Raw genomic sequence first — 20,682 nt, forward strand, 5'->3', positions numbered from 1 at the left:
TCATCACTGAGTGACTGAAGGAAAAGGTTTCATTTATTTGATGTTGCTTGGATACATTAAACATTTACTAGATGCCATTAATCTGATCATTGTTAAATGAGGGATGGAGTGGATTTACCACATTCTGGTTGTTGATCAATGTGTATAATTTATGTTGTCTAGATTATTTTTAAAGAAATGTGAAGGATCCTGCCATTTGTTGGACCCTGCTTGTAGATGTTGTGAATCAACGGGATGGTACGAGTCTACTGCTCTTCTAGTAGCATGAGTCTAGTGTTCATCAATGGGTTGGGACGGCTGTGCTGTAGCAGGAGCCTGCGCAGTGAGGCCGGGTCAGAGTTGGGTGCAGCTCCACCAGAGAAGGAAGCGGTGTTTCCGGCTGTTTGCAGCGGAGGGAGAGGATTGCTGACGCCGCGAAACCCCGAGAAAAACGCCGCCGGCTCGGGGGGCTAACGGGTTCTAGCATCGGCAGTGGTTGTTTTCTTTCATATCGGGGGATCTGGGGGCTGGTGATTTTTTTTTTACGAGCCGAGGGGGTCGGACAGCAAACCGAGCACAGAAGCTGCACACGGCGGGGGTGAGCCACCAGCTACCGGCATGGCCAGGGACTACGATTACCTCTTCAAGCTGCTCATCATCGGTGACAGTGGTAAGCCTACGCCGGGGATGCAGGACGGGAAGTGGGCCTTGTCGTGTTTTTTTTTTTACAGGGGGAGCAGAAGAAACGCAGCTTTATGCCCGCAGCGTACTTCTGTGATGGGTTTACTGCTTGTTACTTCTTATTTTCTGAATTGAAATGATTGGTGAAATGTACACAACCACCCCATTTGTGTGGCGGTGCCTGGGCGGAGGTTGTGTGTCCGGACTAGGCATGTCAGCAGATCAGGCCGGATATCGCCTCCAGATCTTCAGGGTTTGTCTCTCGAAGATTTTCTAGTGGCGTTCTCATATCGGCTAAGATATTTCTTTTAGCTCCACAACAAAACACAAACTGAACCCTAAATAACGGTACGGAGGTTCCCATACTCCTCCAATTTGGCTAGTTTGTATCTCCTATTGCTCTGTTAGCTAGTTGGAAGTTAGGCTAACATTACACTTTCAGGCTTGGTTATGTAGCTAACTGTTAGCTAACGTTAAGAAGCTAGTATTGAAAGAAGTTGAGGGTCTGAATACATAGGCTGAAGATATCTTTATATGTTTGCCGCATGGTCTCAAGACAACTAAGTTAGGTTAAGTTATTGAAATGCATTTGTTATCTAGCTTGCTAGCATGATAGTGCTAGCTGCTTAATAGTGGAGGAATGCTGCACTGCAGTCTCTGGTTTGCATCCAGCCGGTCAAGCTATAGCGAAGTGAGACTAATAAGTGGTTAGTATTAACTGTGGTATCGCTCAATTAGGTGCATCTGTCGCTTAACGTTCAAAGACCACTGACTAGGTGATTATCTTAGATGTGTTTGGCTGCTTTATTATGTTAAAACCCAGGGCAAACAATGCCACAGCCACAGGTAGATGGGTAATGTAAGTCTGTGTACAAATGATGAGGACTGCTCTTCTTGTATCTCCCTATTAAAGTGTAAACGTGCCCTTTCTAAGCGGCTCCACCCTCAAAAGGACTATGGCCTCAGCCTGCAGGACCTCTTTGTGGGCAATGATCTTTGCGTTCATTGACAGCCCCGATCCTGGCACTACCCCATCAGTAGAACAGTAGAAGGCAAGGCAGCACAGCAAGCCCTTCACTGCCACTGGCACACAGAGGCCAGTGTCCCCTCAGCTGCAGCATGGAAGTACAACTGTCTGTAGGGCTGCACAGAGATTATTTAGGGAAGATGCTCTGAGCTCTGGCCCTCCTCAGCTGCATGTAGACAGATCTGCTGCTGAGAACCAGACATTCTACACACTGGACCTCACTTAGCTGGACTTGTTTAACCTCTGGTCTGTCACTGTAGCACATCCACATGACTCATCTTCTCACGGAGAGTGGTGTGACACAAGCTCTGTTGTGTTACATACAATTCTGATATAAGATCCAGGCCGCAGACGTTGAAATGTCATGAATGGTTTCGTCACTGACACCCTGAGAAATATAAATTCTGAAGGAGATGGTGGTTTTTGAGGCAGACAGCAGGAAGGTGTGGAATATTAAAGCTAGGCTAAGTACACAAAGCTGATGATCTCGCTTCTGCTTTGAAGCTTTGGTTATTGTTTGTTTGAACAAAAGTCTGTAGCGTGGAGACTACAGGAATCTGAGAGCTTTTATGTTGGGACCAATCAAACATGAGATGACAATAACACAAAAGGGTAGGCCAAGTAACATGACTGTAGGTTGAGTCCCACCCCAGGCTGGGCCACAGAGCCCCAACTTCCAGCTGTAACCTGACAACTGATCTTTTGAAGACAGAATACTGATCCCTCATCTATCTTCCTTTTAAATCCCATTCCCCTCCTCCCTCTGCTTTCTACTCTCCTGTTATTTGTTGTGTGGCTGTTATTTCTCCCTAAAACCTTCTTATTATGCATGATAATTTTAGCAACCCAGAGAGATATATTCGTTCCATTTGTTGTCTTGCCTCTGTGGCTTTGACGCAAGCCTTCAAAACTGCTGTTTGTTCTGCTTTTGCATTGATTTAAGCTTCTGTAGGTGCAAGCATCATAAAATGCGTTAAATGAACATGTAGGGTGCAGCCTTGCTTTCCTTAAATCCTTCAGCTTGCACACTGTGCAACAGTTTTTTTTTTAAAACTTTGTCTGTATATATTAACTACTAAATCTTTAGGCTCACAAGGATTACAGCAACTGTTCTTGTTAACATCTTGTTTTTGGTTTGCAGCTATCACGTGGTGTTACTCTTAGTTAGGATATAATAAGAGAAACCAAAACTCTGCAGAAACTTGTTGTGCACTTAACTGGTGCAAAAAAAACTCCCAAAAATTCAACATGCTTGTCCTCATAACTTGTAGTACTCTAAACCTCATCCTGTGCTTGTGTTTCCTCCTCAGGAGTGGGGAAGAGCAGTCTCCTCCTGCGATTTGCAGACAACACATTTTCAGGTGTGTGGTTCTTCCTCAGCCACCATGGCATCATTTCAAGACTTTGTACTTTGTTGTTGTAGGTCATTAAGGTGATTCTGTGTTGGTGTGCAGGTAGCTACATCACAACGATCGGCGTGGACTTTAAGATCCGGACAGTGGAGATCAATGGGGAGAAGGTGAAGCTACAGATCTGGGATACAGCAGGGCAGGAGCGCTTCCGCACCATCACCTCCACGTAAGTAGATCAACACACACACTCACACATTTGCATGGGCTTTTCAGGTGAAGCTTGTCATTTTCATTTCAGGAGTTGAATCTGAAACCAAGACTGGCTCTTTGCGGCCCTCAGATTAGCTATTATTTGAGGAAGCAGTTTGTAGAGAACTAGAATGAATCGGCGCTGCTCTGTGAAACTGGGTGGAATTCCCCACAGATCCTAATTACAGATGCGAGAGGGAGGCTCCGGGTCTCGTACTGTAGTGCTACAGGACGGCAAGGGCTGGGCGTCCTTACCCTCTTGTAGTGTGTCTCACACTGCTGTACAGCATCCATGTGGCTCTGGGTTCACGCTGTTCTAGAGCGGATTGTCCATTAAAATGATAAAACAACACTGGTTTTAACCTTTAAATCCAGGACTCACTGGATTTTCTCACACTGGCATTCATACTCTCAATCAACCCACGTTAGCATTGTATCATGTTGCAACACAGGAGCTGGGGTTCCCACTCATAAAAATGCAGATGTCAAACATGTGTCCAACACAAGGCCTACCGCCAAGTTAGTCCATTTATCTATTTTTTTTCTTCAAACTGTTCTCTTTTGCCTGCTGTGTCACAAAACAAATCAAACACACAGCCACACACTACCCTTTGTATGGAAACACTTTCCCTGTCGGGCAAACTTTTGAAACACACTGCATCATTTGCCTTGCCCCATGCAGCTCACAGCACCGCACTAATGAATACAGCTGGATTACATCACAATCGTGCGTGGTTATAATCGATCATTGAAAGACACTGCACTAAATAGCTTCTATGTGACTGTTTTTAGATCTGAGGCCCAAGAAAAGTCAGTTAATGCAAACTGAATGTGATCTTCAGATATTTAAAATGTTTTGTTTATTTAGGCATTAACTGGTATCTATGATGGATGTGTTTTTACCATGCGCTCACGATCACCGCCACTACTACTACTAATAATAATAATAGTAGTATAATAAAGTATTTAACAGCAACATCACTTTCCAGAAACAGTGTCCCTGCTACTCTGGATAAGAAGTTTACATAGGGACTATTTCTTTGGCAGAAAGTAGTTCCAATAAACAGTGAGGTCTGTGGATTAACTAGAGTGACTGGTACATTGTTAATAGATGGACAAGCTTGATTCCAATTTCCAATGTTGTTAACAACAAACTAATAAACAAAATGACTTTCCCCTCCATTGTATTAGGGTGGAGGCAGAACTCTTAGGCGGCATTCAGTCCAAACGCGAATTTTCTCCTCGCGACACTTTCCTCGCGCATTAGCTGCAAGTGTTCATACACAACTCGAGAAGGCGATTTGAACGTGAATAAACACAACTTGCTATTACTACAGCTGTATGAACCCAAAGTAAACATTTTGCTGTGATTAAATAGCAATAAACAGATTAAACTGATGCAGAAATAACTACAACATGATGCAGATTTGTTAAACATATGAATTCATGCTTTGTCAGGTCTGTCAGCAACTTCTAAAATGTTTGTTTTCTGAATGGAGTTTGGATCGATCAGGGCTATTCTATGCTAACTTGGTCACAGTAAAGTAAAATGATAGCTGGAATGAAGTTACAGAAACATGTTTTCTGAACTCACAAGGTAGTTCAACCTCCTCGCTTTCTTTGAAGTAATGTCCAGTTTTTATATAAATATGAAGTTGTAGTCCGACAGAGCTAACAACGCTAACAACAACACTGGAACCGGATGTGCACAGAACCTGGCTGCTGAGAAGCTCCAGTGAAGATAAATCAACGTTGAAATCCCAAAAACTAAAGTAAAAAGCTAATTTAATAAAAGCGGTTTACTCCGAGCTCCTCCCGCGAGTAAACGGCGTAGTTGTTAGAGCATAATCCAGTCCTACGAGTGTTTATTTGTCCAAAGGTTGCAGCGCTGCTTCCAGCTCCTCTCCCCCAAATTTAGCAGCTCTCAGCCGGCCAGCAGATTTTCAGTCCCCAGCTCTGCCCAGCCCTCTCCACACATCACTCTGAAGCTGTCGGTGACGTACGGACAATCTCAACACTGATAGGCTATCACGACTCAGCGCCATGCGACTTTCTCGCCTGAGTTGAAAATATTCAACTCAATTCCTTTGCGTCACCGGCCCCGCCCCCTTCGCGTCGCTTAGTGCCGCCCGACAGGAAATCGCGGCTCTACGCGTCTTTGCATTGACTTCGTATTGACTCACCGCCCCAAACGCTCGCTTCGCTTTTGGCTTTAAACGTGGCCCATATGAGACATTAAACACAGATCTTATGTCTGCATTAATTGATGTGTTTTTTGGTTTTTTTTTACCAGTTGGGGGCAGAATAAACGAGTTGTAAACACATTTACGTAGAAAATGCAAACTTCAATGCAAACTGTTTCCCGTTTACACAGCCAGCTGATATGGAGCAACATTAGCATTCATTCATCGTTTCTGTCCAGTGTTCACTTGCTTCTTGTTCTGTTTTTGGTCACCACCTACTCCTGAGGGATAGACAGTATCTGGCCATTTTTATAACTAAATGCTCCACTATGTTCACCAGCTAATGTGCTGTTTGGTGCTGAGCAGGTAGTGTTGTTTGTTGTACTGTTGGTACAGTTGGTGTTTAGAGCGTTTTTTCACTGAAAACAGCTGTTCTTCCATTCCATATTTATATATTTCTACATTTATTTATGTTGACTGTATGTTTGTCTGCGTGTAGCACCTTTATCACCACAGCAGATTCCTCATATGTGTAAAACACTACTTGGCAATAAAGCTCCATCTGATTCTGATATGAAAACAACTACGAGCGACCTTAAAAATACAGTTTTCCACTGTTGTATACAAATATTATTATAATTATTAGCAGCCTTAAAGCAGTTTTTCTGCTTCACTGAATTACAATACAATTGTTTCTGTTACCTGAATGTGTTCAGTGTCTCGCACTAATGCCAGCTATCAAACTCATGATCTCCTTTTCCTACCAAGTACCCTGCTATGCCATTCAGTTACCATGTAGTTTACACGGACTGGCTTGGTATTAGACTGTGGAATTGACATCCAATGTGTAATATATGAGTTGTGCATAAATGTGCAGCTGCTCTTACCACAGGAGGAGACAGCGCCTGACCAGCTCTAATAGAAACCGCATTTATTTGACCTACAGCTCAAACTGCAGTCATCTTACCTACTCTGCCCTTTTTGACTTTGACTGAAGCACACAGAGGCTACACTTAAGAGACATTAAACTGTCACTGTCCAAGACATTTGACTTTTGTCCTGAACAAGCGCATGTTTGATAGTTGTTATTATGTACTAGCATCACTGCAGTGAGGACAACAGAACACCAAAATCTTCCTGAAAGCTTGAAATCCTCTGCAGTGCTGACGCTTCAGCCCCTGAGGAGTATGACCGTCCTAGTTTGGAAGCACGACTGCCAGTTGTTCTGCAGGAATCCCTCCACCGAGCAGGCGGCCTGTTTTGGCTGATTGTTCACTGTGCTGAAGTAGAGTGGCGTGGTGCGGTGCCTCATTAGGTCCTAAATGAATTTCACTGTGGAGCTGGATCACAAGCAGAGACCTGATCGGTCCACTCATGAAGACTAACCTTGCATGGTAGCCTTATGTCAGACCCTGCAGCTGTGTGCCTGTGGGTGACACATGGCTGCTCTCAGCCTCAGGTCCAAATCAGGACCTTTAAAGTCCCAGAATAACATAAAATACAGCTTTTAAGTTTTTAATTTAAACAGAAAATATTCTAGACCATAAGGGTACCCCTTGATTGATGATTTTTGAGAGGGAAGTCCAGTTTCTTAAAATTTTATTATACTGTTAAGTGCAGAGTTATACTGCAGAAAAGGTCACTGCAGGTTGGGCGCCACACCCATGCCTGCTGTGTGTGTTTGGCAGTTTATGGTTCTCTTTTCATGTGCACTGAGCAGACACACACACATAGCCATCCACCCCGGCTGTCTGGTGGCCCATTACTACTGGACATCAGGGACATGCTCAGACAACACTGTATCGCCACACTGGTCACGCCAGGCAGCAGCGCGCGCACACACACACACACACACACACACACACACAGTAAGGCTGACAAAAGGTTCTTTGTGTTTGTTTGCCGAGTGCAGCTACGCCGGGGTCGCTCCCTTTCTGGGGCCTGGCGCACTGTTTGAAGCTTGGCTATTGGTTCACAGTTGAACTGTCCGGCTGTCACATTCTGGTTTAGTTGTCTTTCTGGGGCAGATGTTGTTCTCAGTGGGCTCCTCTTTTTCTCAAGCAATCACACATGCTGTCCTGGGGTATTTCAGTGTTGCTTTATTGTAGCAGTTTATTTAGTCAGGCTAGACAATTAGAAGTTTTTATAATAACTGATTATATAAAAGTGGATATATTAAATATCCAAATATTATTATATTTTTGCAAAGTATTCTCCTGTCCATTTATTACTTTTATCTAACTATTTCCACTCTTTATCAATTACTGGGGGGCATCTGTGGCTCAGGAAGTAGAGCGATTGTCCAGTTACCAGCAGTCTGCATGTCAAAGTGTCCTTGGACAAGACACTGAAGCCCACATTGCTTCTGTTAGCATGTATGAATGAGCTAATCGGGTGAATGTGATGTAGAAAACACCAGTTCTGAGACTACACAATATAGATCATTAACATTTAGATAACTATTTCTACTCTGTATTCGTTACTTTTAGCTAACTTTTTCAACTTCAACTCTGCTCACTTGCTAACTAGTTTTCAGGCCCTTGTAATCGTGCCATGTTGTATTCAGGTATTCTAGTTCACACTATGTAGCTATATTTTCAAATCATAATTTCTGGGACTCCCTGAGATACCTAATGTCAGTAATGGCTGACTGTGTCTCTCTCGCTCTCTTTGCATGTTCAGATACTACAGGGGAACACATGGAGTCATAGTGGTATACGATGTCACAAGTGCCGAGTCCTTCGTCAACGTCAAACGATGGCTACATGAAATTAACCAAAACTGTGATGATGTGTGCCGAATATTAGGTGAGTAAACTGTTTTCACCTTTGCATCGTTCACCTAAAAATAGACAACACCCTTGAATCTAGTGCACATCTTTTTTTATTTGCAGGCAGCGTGAAGAATTGTTCTTAGCTTTGTTTTGACTTTGGGCACTCCTTGTGAATATTTTCTGTTTTCAGTGGGAAACAAAAACGACGACCCCAACTCCAAGGTGGTCGAGACGACTGACGCGCAGAAGTTTGCCGAGCAGATGGGAATCAACCTGTTTGAGACGAGTGCAAAAGAGAACATCAATGTTGAAGAGGTAACTCCTTGTTTCTGTTGTCTCCGCCTCAGACTGTTTGCAGACTGATGTGTTTGTGTGGAGTAGTTCCTGGGACATGCCTGGTATGCAGAGCAGCTCAGCTGAAGACTTGAATTAGAATCTGAAAAACCTGCTGGACAGTAGGCTGTCTCAGGCCCCAATCAAGAAAGAATGCATTTTTTGCAAGAGAGGCGCCTTTTTTAAATTGTTTTCTATTGGCAGTGAGCGTTTTGCAGGCTGTTTATGCGCCCTGAGTGCCTCGCGTTTTAAGCCTAGGTCTCACTACACGATTTTAAGCCTGATTGGCTGGTCGGCGAGCTCGGTGACCGTCGGGCTGTAATCTGGGGTAAATCAGTGATCGATCTGCGGTGTGAGGTAATCAAGGACGCATCAAAACGCCCCCCCGACACATCGCCAATGAGAGCAGGCAGCTGGCAGAGCAGGCAGCTACTTTTCACTGCAAAACGCTTTTTACTCACTTGCGTGTGCTAATCCATTCTTTCACCCAGTTTCTTTGTCTTTATAATTGCTAGCTTTATAATAACAAACAGCTGTTTCGTGTGTAGGTTCGCCACATTTCACGTGTTTTCTTGAAAAAACGTGGTTTGGAGACCAGCGTCGCGTGACGGAGTCCTTGTCAGCTCGTGTAGTGTGTGACCCCCTGTCACCGATCAGTCAAGTAGTGTGAACGCCACAACGACTTCAAGACTCCCGCCACAAGACGGCATGTTGTGTAGTCTGCACGAGCCTTTAGGTGCCTGCTGCGCCTTGCGTTTTTGAAGGAGCACTCTGATGCACGAAGTTGGGAAAAATTCAACTCTGAGCAGAAAAGCTCCAGATGTCATTCACGTTTTTCCCATTGTCCAGTCAAATGAATGGAGAGATGGGCCCTCAGTTGTGGTGACAGTTGCTTGGATTGTCCGGAGACTGCAACAAACTGTCCCCGACTTGAATAAGCCTTGAACCGACCATCATTAAGACGAAGCTCCTGGACCAACTGGTGGTACTACATGAAGGTCTCATATAGGCTACCCACATGGATCTCCGTTTCCCTGTCTCCTGCGTGTTTGTACACCTCTCACCCTCTGTTTGTCTGTTTTGTTACAGCAGATGTTTTAGCAACAAAAGACAGACCTGTGAGTTGTGATCAAGTTTCTGCTAATATGACAATTACTTAGCAGAAAACCAAAGATTGCAGATTGCTGGCGTTATAATCTTTGATTAGACTGACGACTGACAGGACAGCTGATTTGGTGGTTGCCTAGCAACATTTTAAAAAAACGCAGCTCACTGCTCTTTTCCAAATTCAACCGAAAAGACATCTCGCGTTTATAAACCTGCAAAACGCTCTCTGTCTGATCGGGGCCTCAGTGAGCTAAATGTGCAGTGGCTTATCATACAAATTCTTTAAAGAAATAGTTTTGTGGAAATACACACTAGGGCTGCAACTAACGATTATTTTCTTTGTCAGTTACTCCATTCATTTTCTTGATGATGATTATTTGGTGTATAAATATCAGAAAACTGTGAGAAAACATAGTTTCTCACAATCATAATTTCCTAAAGCGTAACTAAGCCAAGTTAAGCTAACAGGCTGCTGGCTGTGCTTCATATTGAACAGACAGATATGATAGTGGTATCGACTTAATCTTTTAACTCTCAGCAATAATAAACATATTTCTGGAAATGATTAACTGTTTCTTTAATGCTATGCAAATACCAGAATACTGATTGGAAAACCCAAAACTCTGACCTATTGAACAGCTTTCAGCCATTCTTGGTTGAAGCAGTCTCTATCCTACAGTCTAAAGAGCTGATCTGCATACTTTTCATAAACTGCTGTGTTTGATGTGGCTGATTGCTGTACTCACCCAACATCGTTGTTTCGTGTTTCTCCTTCAGATGTTTAACTGCATCACAGAGCTAGTGCTAAGAGCCAAAAAGGAGGTGCTAGCCAAGCAGCAGCAACAGCAACAGAACGACGTGGTCAAACTCACCCGGAACAGTAAACGAAAGAAAAAGTGCTGCTAGCAACCTCCAAGCCATCCACAAAAGGCCGGCAGCACCTTTTCTTCACACACACATACACACAAGATGGGACTCCGAGCATCTAAATTAAAGAGCAGATAAAGATTTAATAAATATACAGTGAAAGATAAAAAAAAATAAATAAATGGAAAAAAATGTCCCTTTTGGACAAATTAATCATAAAGACTTAAAAATGTACAGATTTTATTAGACGTCAGATCAAGTTTTATTTGGAATTCAGCAGATGAGCGCTATTGACCTGAGGTCCTTTTTTCTTAAAGGATCTGCAAGCTGACAACTGACCGCCATAATGCTCAGATTTATATCCACATAATCCCCATATTCTTCCATCAGTATCTCATCTCTCCTTCTCATTCCACTGCACACGGGACATTTAGAGTCGAGTCAGACTCTGCGCCTGAGGAGAAGGAGGGCTCACCTTTTTTGGATTTATTTGTTTCTTTCTATTGTGTGTTTTTTTTGTTTTTGGGGGTGGGTGGGGGTTTATGCAATGCAGTCTGAGTCAACATTTCAGACACCTGTGTTACCATGGCTCTTGCCAAGAGATCATGAACTGCTAGATTTTGTTTTATTTGACTTGATGGGGGAAATAAATCGCACGCATGATGATGATTGGTAGACGACCTTTAGCAACTAATCCGATGGACAGAACTGGTGACTTGTCATGTTTTGTTTCACTGTGTTTATATTTTGCCAAGCTTCCCACCCTCTCCTGTCTAAGCCCCAGTAGTGCTGAGCCAATGATTGATTTAATGTTCTATTTCTTTTTTTTTTTTTACTTTTTCTTTGTGTGACAGAGCAGTTCATCCACTCCTGGGATGTCAGGCTCTGAAAGCACCCTTTACTGCAGTCTTACTACGCTTTCAGAGTTTGCTTTTAAACCTCTTCTCCATATTTTTGTTTTTTAAACAATGATACTGCCAACATTATGGAAAAAAGTACGGAAGAGGTCAGTGGCACCTCTCATTGGACTGTTGCCATAGTGGCCCCTGGTAGGCCAAGAGGCAGGGTGAATCGTGGTCTGATGGGGCCCTGTTGAGTCCTCAGGAAGCGCTCAGGGCTGCCCTCCTTCCCTCTCCCCCTTCTGTATTTCTGCAGCCCCAACGCCCACATATCAGCACCTCTTACAGCGACGGACTCTTCTCCTGCTTTTGGTCCATCAGTAGGCACGAGGAGGCTCTTGGAAACTGGCTTCTCGTAGTAGTCGCGGTGACCTCCAATCCATAGCAGACTGTGGTTCTTGCCCTTGTTTTTGAGCCTGTAACACTTTGTTTGAAGGGGTATAAAAAAGTTGATGCCTGACATGCATTTAGACTGTCGTGGATTTACTGCATTTTCTCAGCTTGCAGAATATTCTTATCTGATGTCATGTTTTTCTTTGCTTTTCTCTGTCACAACCCCTGCTACCTGCTCAACTGAAGTGTTACCGGACAGTGTTTTTGGCATCCGTGATGAGAGCGTGGCAGACAGTGGGACTGTTAATAAAAGAACAAATGGAGATGAACTGCAGCACTGGATCCCAGTGTTTGGGCCTAAGCTCCTCTCCCTCTCCATGTACAGGGTTTGTCACAGTGGCTAAAGCATCCTTCAATGTCTATTACTGACATATTTCATTTTCTATTTTGAATTGGGAGAGTAAAAATGGAGTGAGCTGTAAGTATTGGCTAAGTTTCTGTTGGAAACATTTAGTTTTCATCCTCTGGGCAGACTCTGGCAGCCGGTTTGGGATCCTGATACACGTTGAGAGGTCACGGAGACCTCCAGGGCCTAGGAATAGTATAAAATCTCTCACTTTATGATTTCTATTCATTACGTGTATGTATATATAAATATATTTGTGTGTTTATATTCAAGATAGAACATACACACATAATTAGCACACCAAACTGTGTGCTATGGTTGAAACACACTCGTCAGCTGTGGTTTGCTGTACACTGGAGAAAAAGAGATGTACTATTCAATTTTCCCTACATGAATTTAATCAGTAATAAAAGTTTTAAAAGAATAAATATTTGACACATAATGACTGATCTCATTTGTCAGTGCTTTGAGACTTGGTCTTACTTCATAAACCTGTGTCTTTTTATTTTTTGCTTTCTGTGAATAAAATTGTATGGGAGGAAGTGTGTACCGGTCTTTGGGAAGCCTCTTGCTTGCTTGTCTTTGGTTTTACATAATTTTAAATGTTTTAAAAAGAAATGGGAAACACAAACTGTTGTCATTGTCTTGCTATCATCAGTTATTAACTAAGGGGAGCAAATGTGATCATCCTAAACTAAACATTTTCCACACATCACTAGTAACTTTATAACTCTTTTCATTTCTGTTGTCACCTTGTCGCTTGTGACCCTGAAGCGATATGTATATTTCATGGGATGGCAAAGGCCAGACCTGCCCTACTGTGCCTCTGATTGGCTTACCCTGATATTCTTACCCTAACTAGCCAATCAGAAGCAGAGCTGGGCGGGCCATGGATATTCTAGGGCTGAATCTTAATTTCCACATGAGGGCTTATGGCTGTCCCACTGTCAAATTGGCAAGTGCAAGAGGGCTCTCCCACAGACATTTTGAGCCCTTTTTTGCAGACTTTCTGTAAGTCTGCATCTCTGCAGATTTTGTCTGAGGGAATTACCCACAGCTCATAGTGTTACGGCATAAAGCACTGGTTTACAAAGGGAAGCTGGTGTAAAAAAAACAAAAAGGAAACATGGAAGGAGAACTACCAGAAAAAAGTTTACATGTATGATGCTGTATTGATAAAAAGGAGAAAATTGATTATTTAAAAATGACCTCTTGTCCACCATCAGTTTGCTCAGAAAGAGCCTGCATACCTTCAAATTAGACAGTCTGTCACTTCAGTGCCTTTTGAAGGAAGTAAAACACCCACAGTTCTTTTGGCATAGTCAAGGTAATGGAACGTGATATTTAGCAAAGTGCAATGCTGCCCATTGTACCATTTTGGGCCCTTGCAGCCTCTCACATTCAGCACTTACCAAGTGACATGGATGTGAGGGCTCAGAGGCTAGGCTTTACGCTGGGGAATAGGATTGGGCCCTAAAATGCATCTTGAGGAGAGAAAAGGCTGGCCTAAAGCACCCTCGCACCAGTGTATCCTTTATGTAAGTATTTTCACCAGCTGAGGTGTGACACAGCTGGAATTTACAAACCACGGCAGAAGCAGGACTCCTTTTGATGACTGATGCATACATGTGGATTCCGATCATGTCAGACCTGATCTGCGCAAAATGTCTCCTGTGAAAAAGGTCTGATAGAATGATTTACTTTGGAACAATCAAGAGGTACTCTCAGGGTACTGAGGTTGAATACCCACCTCTGAGGCTGGTAGATGCAGAGACTGAAAGAGATACTTGCAGCCATTCCTTTGAAAATGGACATAAACCATAGGTATAAACAAGACTTAAGCCTACAGACATGCTGGCAGCTCTGTGAGACTGCACTAAGACAGCTAATTGTTCACATCAGCATGCAAACATGCTCACAATAACAATGCTAACAAGCTGTAGCAGGTTACATCTACCATGTTCACCTTCGTTTAGAGTGTTAGCATGCTAACACTTGCTAATTAGCACAGAACAATGTACGGCTAAGGCTGATGGGAACTACATTAGTTTTTAAGGTATTTAGTCATGAACCAAATGCTTGGACAAGTTTTGACCTGATGATAGGTGCTAGATGAAAAGTCAGAGGATCACCAACATTATTGCAATTCACCATGAAGGTGCAATTCATCCAGTGGGTGTTGCTGGTGGTGCTGGTGCTGGAGGAAAAGACGGGGGATCGCCAAGTCACCATGTGTTTCTGTACCAAACTCTATGCCAAGCTATTTGATAGTTGTTGAGGTATTTCAGACCGAAGTAGTGCACTGACTGAAATTTCCATTCATAGTGCCACACCACTAGCATGGCTACTAAAAGACCTTCATTCTAAGGTATACAGTATTTTGATTTCATCCATACCTATTTGACTTTTTTATTAAAAACATAATTTGTCTTGATTCTTCTCAACAACCAGCTGAGTTGACAAGAAGACATCATGATAGGCTTGCTCATGTTGCTTCTCACTGCTGTTTGCCCTCGTCATGCAGGTAGTCACATATAATCCCACAAATTCCATTTTATAAATCTTCTGTTAGGTCCCTTCTCCCTGCTATTGTTTAATTCTCTGTAGATGATGGTGTTCTCATAATTCAAAGAAAGATGGAAGCGTCTTCACCTTATTTAAAACATACCTGACTGTGAGAACCACACAAGGAAAGTGTCTGTATTTAAAGGCCAAGTCAGGGGAGACAAGCAGATTGTAAAGTATTTATTTGTACAAAAAATCCCCAAAATGCTAAGAAAATTGCATGATAAATATTTTGAATAGTTTGAAGCATTCTGTAACTGAAGTGCCGTAAGTGGTGAATGGAAGCACTCACACGGAGCACAATGAGCCCACCGATAGCACTGAATTCCAAAACAACATCCGACCAAGCAGAGACAAGCAACAGGAAACACACTCAATAGCATGTCTGTCTGTCACTGCAACACACGCTCGACCCACGGCAACATCAGGATGTTTAGCACAGAAACACGCAGCAGACGGCGTTTTAAAAATGCTTCAGATTGGAAAATGAATCAGTACAGCGATAGTCTTGAACAATACAAAGAGTCAAACAAGAAACACAAACAGGAGTTAGGACAAAAAGTGGACAGAACCAAATATGTTACAGTTTTTCTAACTAAAATGTAACATGAAGCAGGACAAATTGGTGTCTGGTCATGGTAGGAGTGAGTTTAATCCAAGCTTGCTGCAGGCAGCTGGGATTCTTTTCCTCATCTGTCGATCAGCCAATGGAAGGGAGTCCCAAACTCCAAACACAAAGATCCTGAAGGTTCAGCTTTTGAATCCACCCACTTTCACACTTTTCATATATTTCTGCCTGGAAGAGGAACATGTTTCTGCTCACGTCCCTTCAGACAGGATCGCAGCGAAAGAACTTTCTAATAAGTCACCCTTTAGACAGAGTTTTTAATGGCTTTACTAATGGTTAATAAATCATTAACTAATGCCTGGAACATAATGCTCTTAAAATTAACACTGCAAAATTTGCTCTCTTGCTGCAGAAACTGGTGTTCTCTCTTCTGGCTGTAGATGTTTTGAGGTGTTTTAGAATCTTGATGACATATTGTTTTGAATTTTGTGCTTACATACATCCCCTTTGCGTTGTTTTAAGTTGACATTTTGATTGCTTTTCGGAAGAAATTACATTACTTTTCTGCTTAACACACTGACATATTTTTTTGTGTCACCCTCGTTTCTCTGTTACTCATGGTTAGTGCTGCCTATCTGGGAAACTAGTGAAAAAGAGAATCTTAATATCAATGAAGCTTTCCTCGTTAACCAAAAAATAATACACATCTTGGGGTTTCCAAGTTGTGGAAATCTCTATGGCTGGTGTTTATCCTCAATCAGAAGGGCTTGTGATTTGTCTTTTTAGCTCTTTAACTCATCAGGAAGACTCATACAATCGTCATACATCGTTTGACCTCTGACCTCCTGGGAAAGGACCAAAATGAATTTATTAACGATTTATTTACAAGTGCAGATTTTTGTCCAGTCTATAACTTATCTCATTAACATTTATATTATTTACAGATGATTTCCTGACTTTTGCTATTGGTTCATTAGAAAGTGAGAAACTTGACTCTTTATCAATGATTTATTAATGTTTATTACTGCACTTGACATTTAATGCCCTTTATAAACTATTAAAGTAATCGTTTGACATTTTTGGGAATACCTTTATTTCGCTTTCTGGCTGTAACCTTACTTTATGCTAGAAAGCAAGTAAATGTATTCCCAAAAATGTCTAACTACTCCTTTAACAACTCGTTCAATGATGTAACAGCCAGAAAGATTTTTTACAACCTGGCAACCCAAAGGTTTTTCTAATTAATGGCTTAGAATTAATAATAATAATAATATGCCATTTACCTGACAAAGCGACTTACAATTGCTATATATGTCAGAGGTCGCACGCCTCTGGAGCAACTAGGGGTTAAGTCTTGCTCAAGGAAACATTGGTGGATGTGTCACAGAGGAATTGATTTAATGAAGAATATATCTATAAAGCATTAGTGAACTATTTCTTAACAGTTAAAAAAAACTATTAATTATAGTTTTTAAACTGTTTAGAAAGGGTGACTTATCAGGAAGTGTTATCAAGAGTTGGACACTCTTGGATTAATTGGAGATTCATGAGGCTTCTTAAATTATGTGTCATATAGGTGAATTATTTGGGTGAAACTCAGAAGGACTCATGAATCTCTGGGCAACTCCACTGCATGCCAAACCCAAACGGTCAAATAAACATACATATGAGTGATAATTCCTGCTCACGGTTAGGACACACATGAAAAAACTGCCTAGAAATTACAATGTACGGGTATATTTCTCTCTAAAAAAAGATTTTCATTCAAAAGGTATGCATTTTTTCTTATAAATATATCGATTTCGTCCAAACCTATTCGACTTGTTATAAAAATCATTCTTTGGGTTGATCCTTCCCAACAACCAGCTGAGATGACAAGAAGACACCTGCATAGGTTTGCACAGTTGCATTAGACATGAGTACAAACACAGACAGACATGAGACATCACTGTGTCACACTGTAAGTCATCGATGCTCAGAGATTTCAGGTCAACATGTTCTGTATAATCAATGGAGTCACAGATACTGTATGTCACCTAAAACGGAAGCCCGGCAGCTAAGAAATTAAAGTGCCCATGAAGTATTGAAGCAATGAGAATGGAGGTAGACCTTTTCTATTAGTGTTGAACCAAAGTAGCTCAGATGTTGACCACTGCAGAGGAAGTTCAGTGGAGTTTCTGCACCGATGTGCCTTTTAATGACAGAAAGTTCAACAGGTTATTGTGGAGCTGGATTGAGTGACTTGGAGAGTTGATGAGCAATCTACGTAGTCCTTCCTCCTTCCCATGCTGATGTAAACATTTTGAAAATTTGGTCAACTAGGTGATTGACATCATGAGGAGAATGTTGGACAGCGCCTTTCTCTTTGAAAAATAAAAGTTTTCATAAATTGAACGCAAACTGTGGAAAAATGATATGACTAACTTCAGTCAGGTTTATTCAGATGTTGGAGATGAAAGTGAAGGCCTCATACAGACGTGACACTCAATTTAAGGATCCTCTTGTCCTGCTCAAGCTGATTCTGTTTTACTTCAGTATGGTAAATGAAACTTAACCATGGTGATATGCGCCATTACTTTTGGGGGACAAACATGAGTACAGTTTTAAAGGGAAACTCCACTGATTTTACTCATAAAAGTTTGTAGTCATGGGAGGAGCTTTGTAAAGTCTCTGAACTTAAGCTTGGAGACTACATATATATAACAGAAAACCTGTGTGACAAACTGGGCTTCTGGAATATGGCGGGAAGAGTCTAATGAAAAGAGCACTTGTTGCATTATGGGAAATGTAGGATCCATTGTTTTTGGAACTTGGTTTGGAGACTAAAAATCACAATGTATCAGTTTCTGCTGCTTTGAATTTGATTTTTTTTAAAGCTGCACTGATTGATTGATGATTGAACTAAATATTGTTGGTACAACATTAGCAGTCATTTTAAGGCCAATTTTCATTATTCTTTTAGCTCAGTTTTGGTCTCTCCCAAGGGACATATCTGGCTCTTTAGCTGCTAAATGCTTCACTGTGTTCACCCATTAGATACTAACTTCATCAGTTTGTTGCTGAGCAGGTACAGTTTATCAGCTGCTTGCTGGTGAAAACAGGGTTGAAGAGAGCAGTGAGACTGAACCGAAACAGGAAAGGTGTGGGCCGTAAAACCAAAACTATGGGCTAAAAGAGTGGGACTGCAGAGTCGGGGGATAATTTTCTGTAGGTTAGACTATGAGTGACCCCTTTCACATTACACACAGTTATTTGATCAGAACTATTAACACAAATTCAACAAATCCCAGTGAATTCAGCGCGACTTGCTTTTTTGATCAATCACCGCAACTTTTCAGCAAATTTGACCTATGTCAGCAAACTCACTTCCTTGTTTACAAGACGCAGCAGAGATGTATGTGTAATACCAACATCTCATATTTGCCTACAAAAACAGCAAAGGTCCGTGAAAAAAAGTATCCAGATCTGCTGTACCAAAGCGGGGGAAAACTGTTTTTCAAAAGTATTGTGGTCGAACATAAAAGGAAACTCTTTGCCACCGCAAAACATACAGGGAGAATGGCAGAAACTCATGGAGTACGCCAGACGAGGGTGCTGCATCGCAGTCAACTGCAAGCGATAAAAGAATCAAGGTAAGCTGATTTAAATATGCAGGGTAAGGGTTAAGGACCATTTAATGATTCAACTATATTTCTAAAGTTCAAAATCACACTTTTGCAGTTTTCACTCATTTCTACAATTTCATCGCACAAAAATGCACCAAAACATCGCAACTGCTGCAAAATCAGGCATTTTCAGGTCGCAACAATCCTTTGAAATCCTGCTGGGACTGTTCCATTGTTTATATAAAAATATTACATATATTGTTTGATGCAGCTGTAATACATCTATTGTGAGTCCCAAAACTTTATGACTAAATCATTGGAGTATCCCTTTAAAAGTTTTCATCTTTTTTATTGGAAGTTCGGGCCTGGGGCTTTAAAAATGGTAAATTCTCACTGAAATTAAAAAAAACTGCATGGCTGTCAATAAGAAACTGAGCGTTCTTTGTGTCACTTGTTTTGTCAGATATATAGCACACTATGGTCCTGATATATCAAGCTGTTGACTCATGTTTTGAACATCCCCTGAACAAATGAATAAACCTGAGAGATCACATATGGTCTGGCTGAGCATCATTGCTCTCCACCCAGAGGATGGATCATCATATTCTGACGTACAGCTCTGTCTTACTATCCTCATCTTTTCCCACAACCCTGCAATGTCTTTCCCCAGACTCCTTGGCCTGATAACTGGGATGCATACAGTAACAGTTACATAGTGTTCCCTCTCTACAAAGTTGGCAGTGGGCTAGTAGAGATGGTCGTAGGCACTACAAGGAAACCTTCCTCTTTGGAGGTAAACTTTGTGACCCTGTTCATGTTCTGTAAGACCGATAACTTTCTTTGAGAGGGACTGAAGGCAAAGCCTCTGGGGAAGTCCTATTCTTACATTTCTATCGCTCAGTGTCACCAATTAGTCAGCGAGGAGAAGAGTAATGGGACAGATAAAGTGCAAAATGCCCCCCCCCCCCCCAAAACTCAGTGTGTGCGACTGCCCGTCTTTGGCTGTGTTGTTACCCCCGTACTGTGATGTCACCCCTCCTTCTCCCTCGCCTCGTCTGTCTCTGTCTGTCTGCTGTGCTCAGGGCCAGTCCAATGGAGCTCAGCTCTTTTTGAAAAAAGAGAAAAGTCTCTTGTCCCGGTCAGAGATGCGGTGAGCTCGTCTGGAGGACTGACCGCCGTGGGCCCTCGACGACCCCGACAGGGAAGAAGGGGCCGAGCGCCACTCGTCCTGGTACTTGTCCATCAGCTGCTGGTCAATCACTCTGTGCATATCATCCTAAAGCCGAGGACAAAGAAGCGAATGAGAGAAAGACATTGAGAAATGTGACAAAGATGGGGCATATGGTGGGGTGTTTCAGGAAGTTCTGGGGGGATCGGACTCATTGATCAAGTTACCTGTTAGGTGTTGATTACAGACACCCCAATCACCTTTCATCCCTGTTAAATTGTTTTTTACTAACATCCTTTAAAAACCTGCAGCAGTAAAGGCAGTTAAGCATATGATTGACACAGAAAACGATAATGGACAGATTAACGTACTAGTGCAGTGTTGTACCTTTGGTCCACACGCTTTCTGTACAATGGATACAGTTTTTCTATACTGTAATACTACCTGGTTCAGATTTCCAGTGTGGTAATTGATTAAAAACCTTTATTTAGGAGTTTGTGCAAAAGAACCACAAGATCTAAAACTGCTATTTTGACCCTTATGATGTTGCTTCATACTGTGCTTTAGAAGTAAATGGACGGCATTTA

The 20,682-nt window shown here is 42.1% G+C and overlaps 1 protein-coding gene across 1 annotated transcript; it reads left to right on the forward strand.

Moving 5' to 3' along the window:
• The first annotated feature begins 329 nt into the window (after positions 1-329).
• On the forward strand, positions 330-12,631 carry rab35b (RAB35, member RAS oncogene family b). The gene is made up of 6 exons (XM_046034174.1): positions 330-649; positions 2,998-3,048; positions 3,142-3,265; positions 8,154-8,278; positions 8,435-8,559; positions 10,462-12,631. The coding sequence occupies exons 1-6, from the start codon at positions 598-600 to the stop codon at positions 10,588-10,590; spliced, it is 606 nt and encodes a 201-aa protein (XP_045890130.1). The 5' UTR covers positions 330-597; the 3' UTR covers positions 10,591-12,631.
• Positions 12,632-20,682: the final 8,051 nt, after the last annotated feature.

This window comes from Micropterus dolomieu, linkage group LG21 (assembly GCF_021292245.1).
Source record: "Micropterus dolomieu isolate WLL.071019.BEF.003 ecotype Adirondacks linkage group LG21, ASM2129224v1, whole genome shotgun sequence".
In the NCBI taxonomy this organism is placed as follows: Eukaryota; Metazoa; Chordata; class Actinopteri; order Centrarchiformes; family Centrarchidae; genus Micropterus; species Micropterus dolomieu.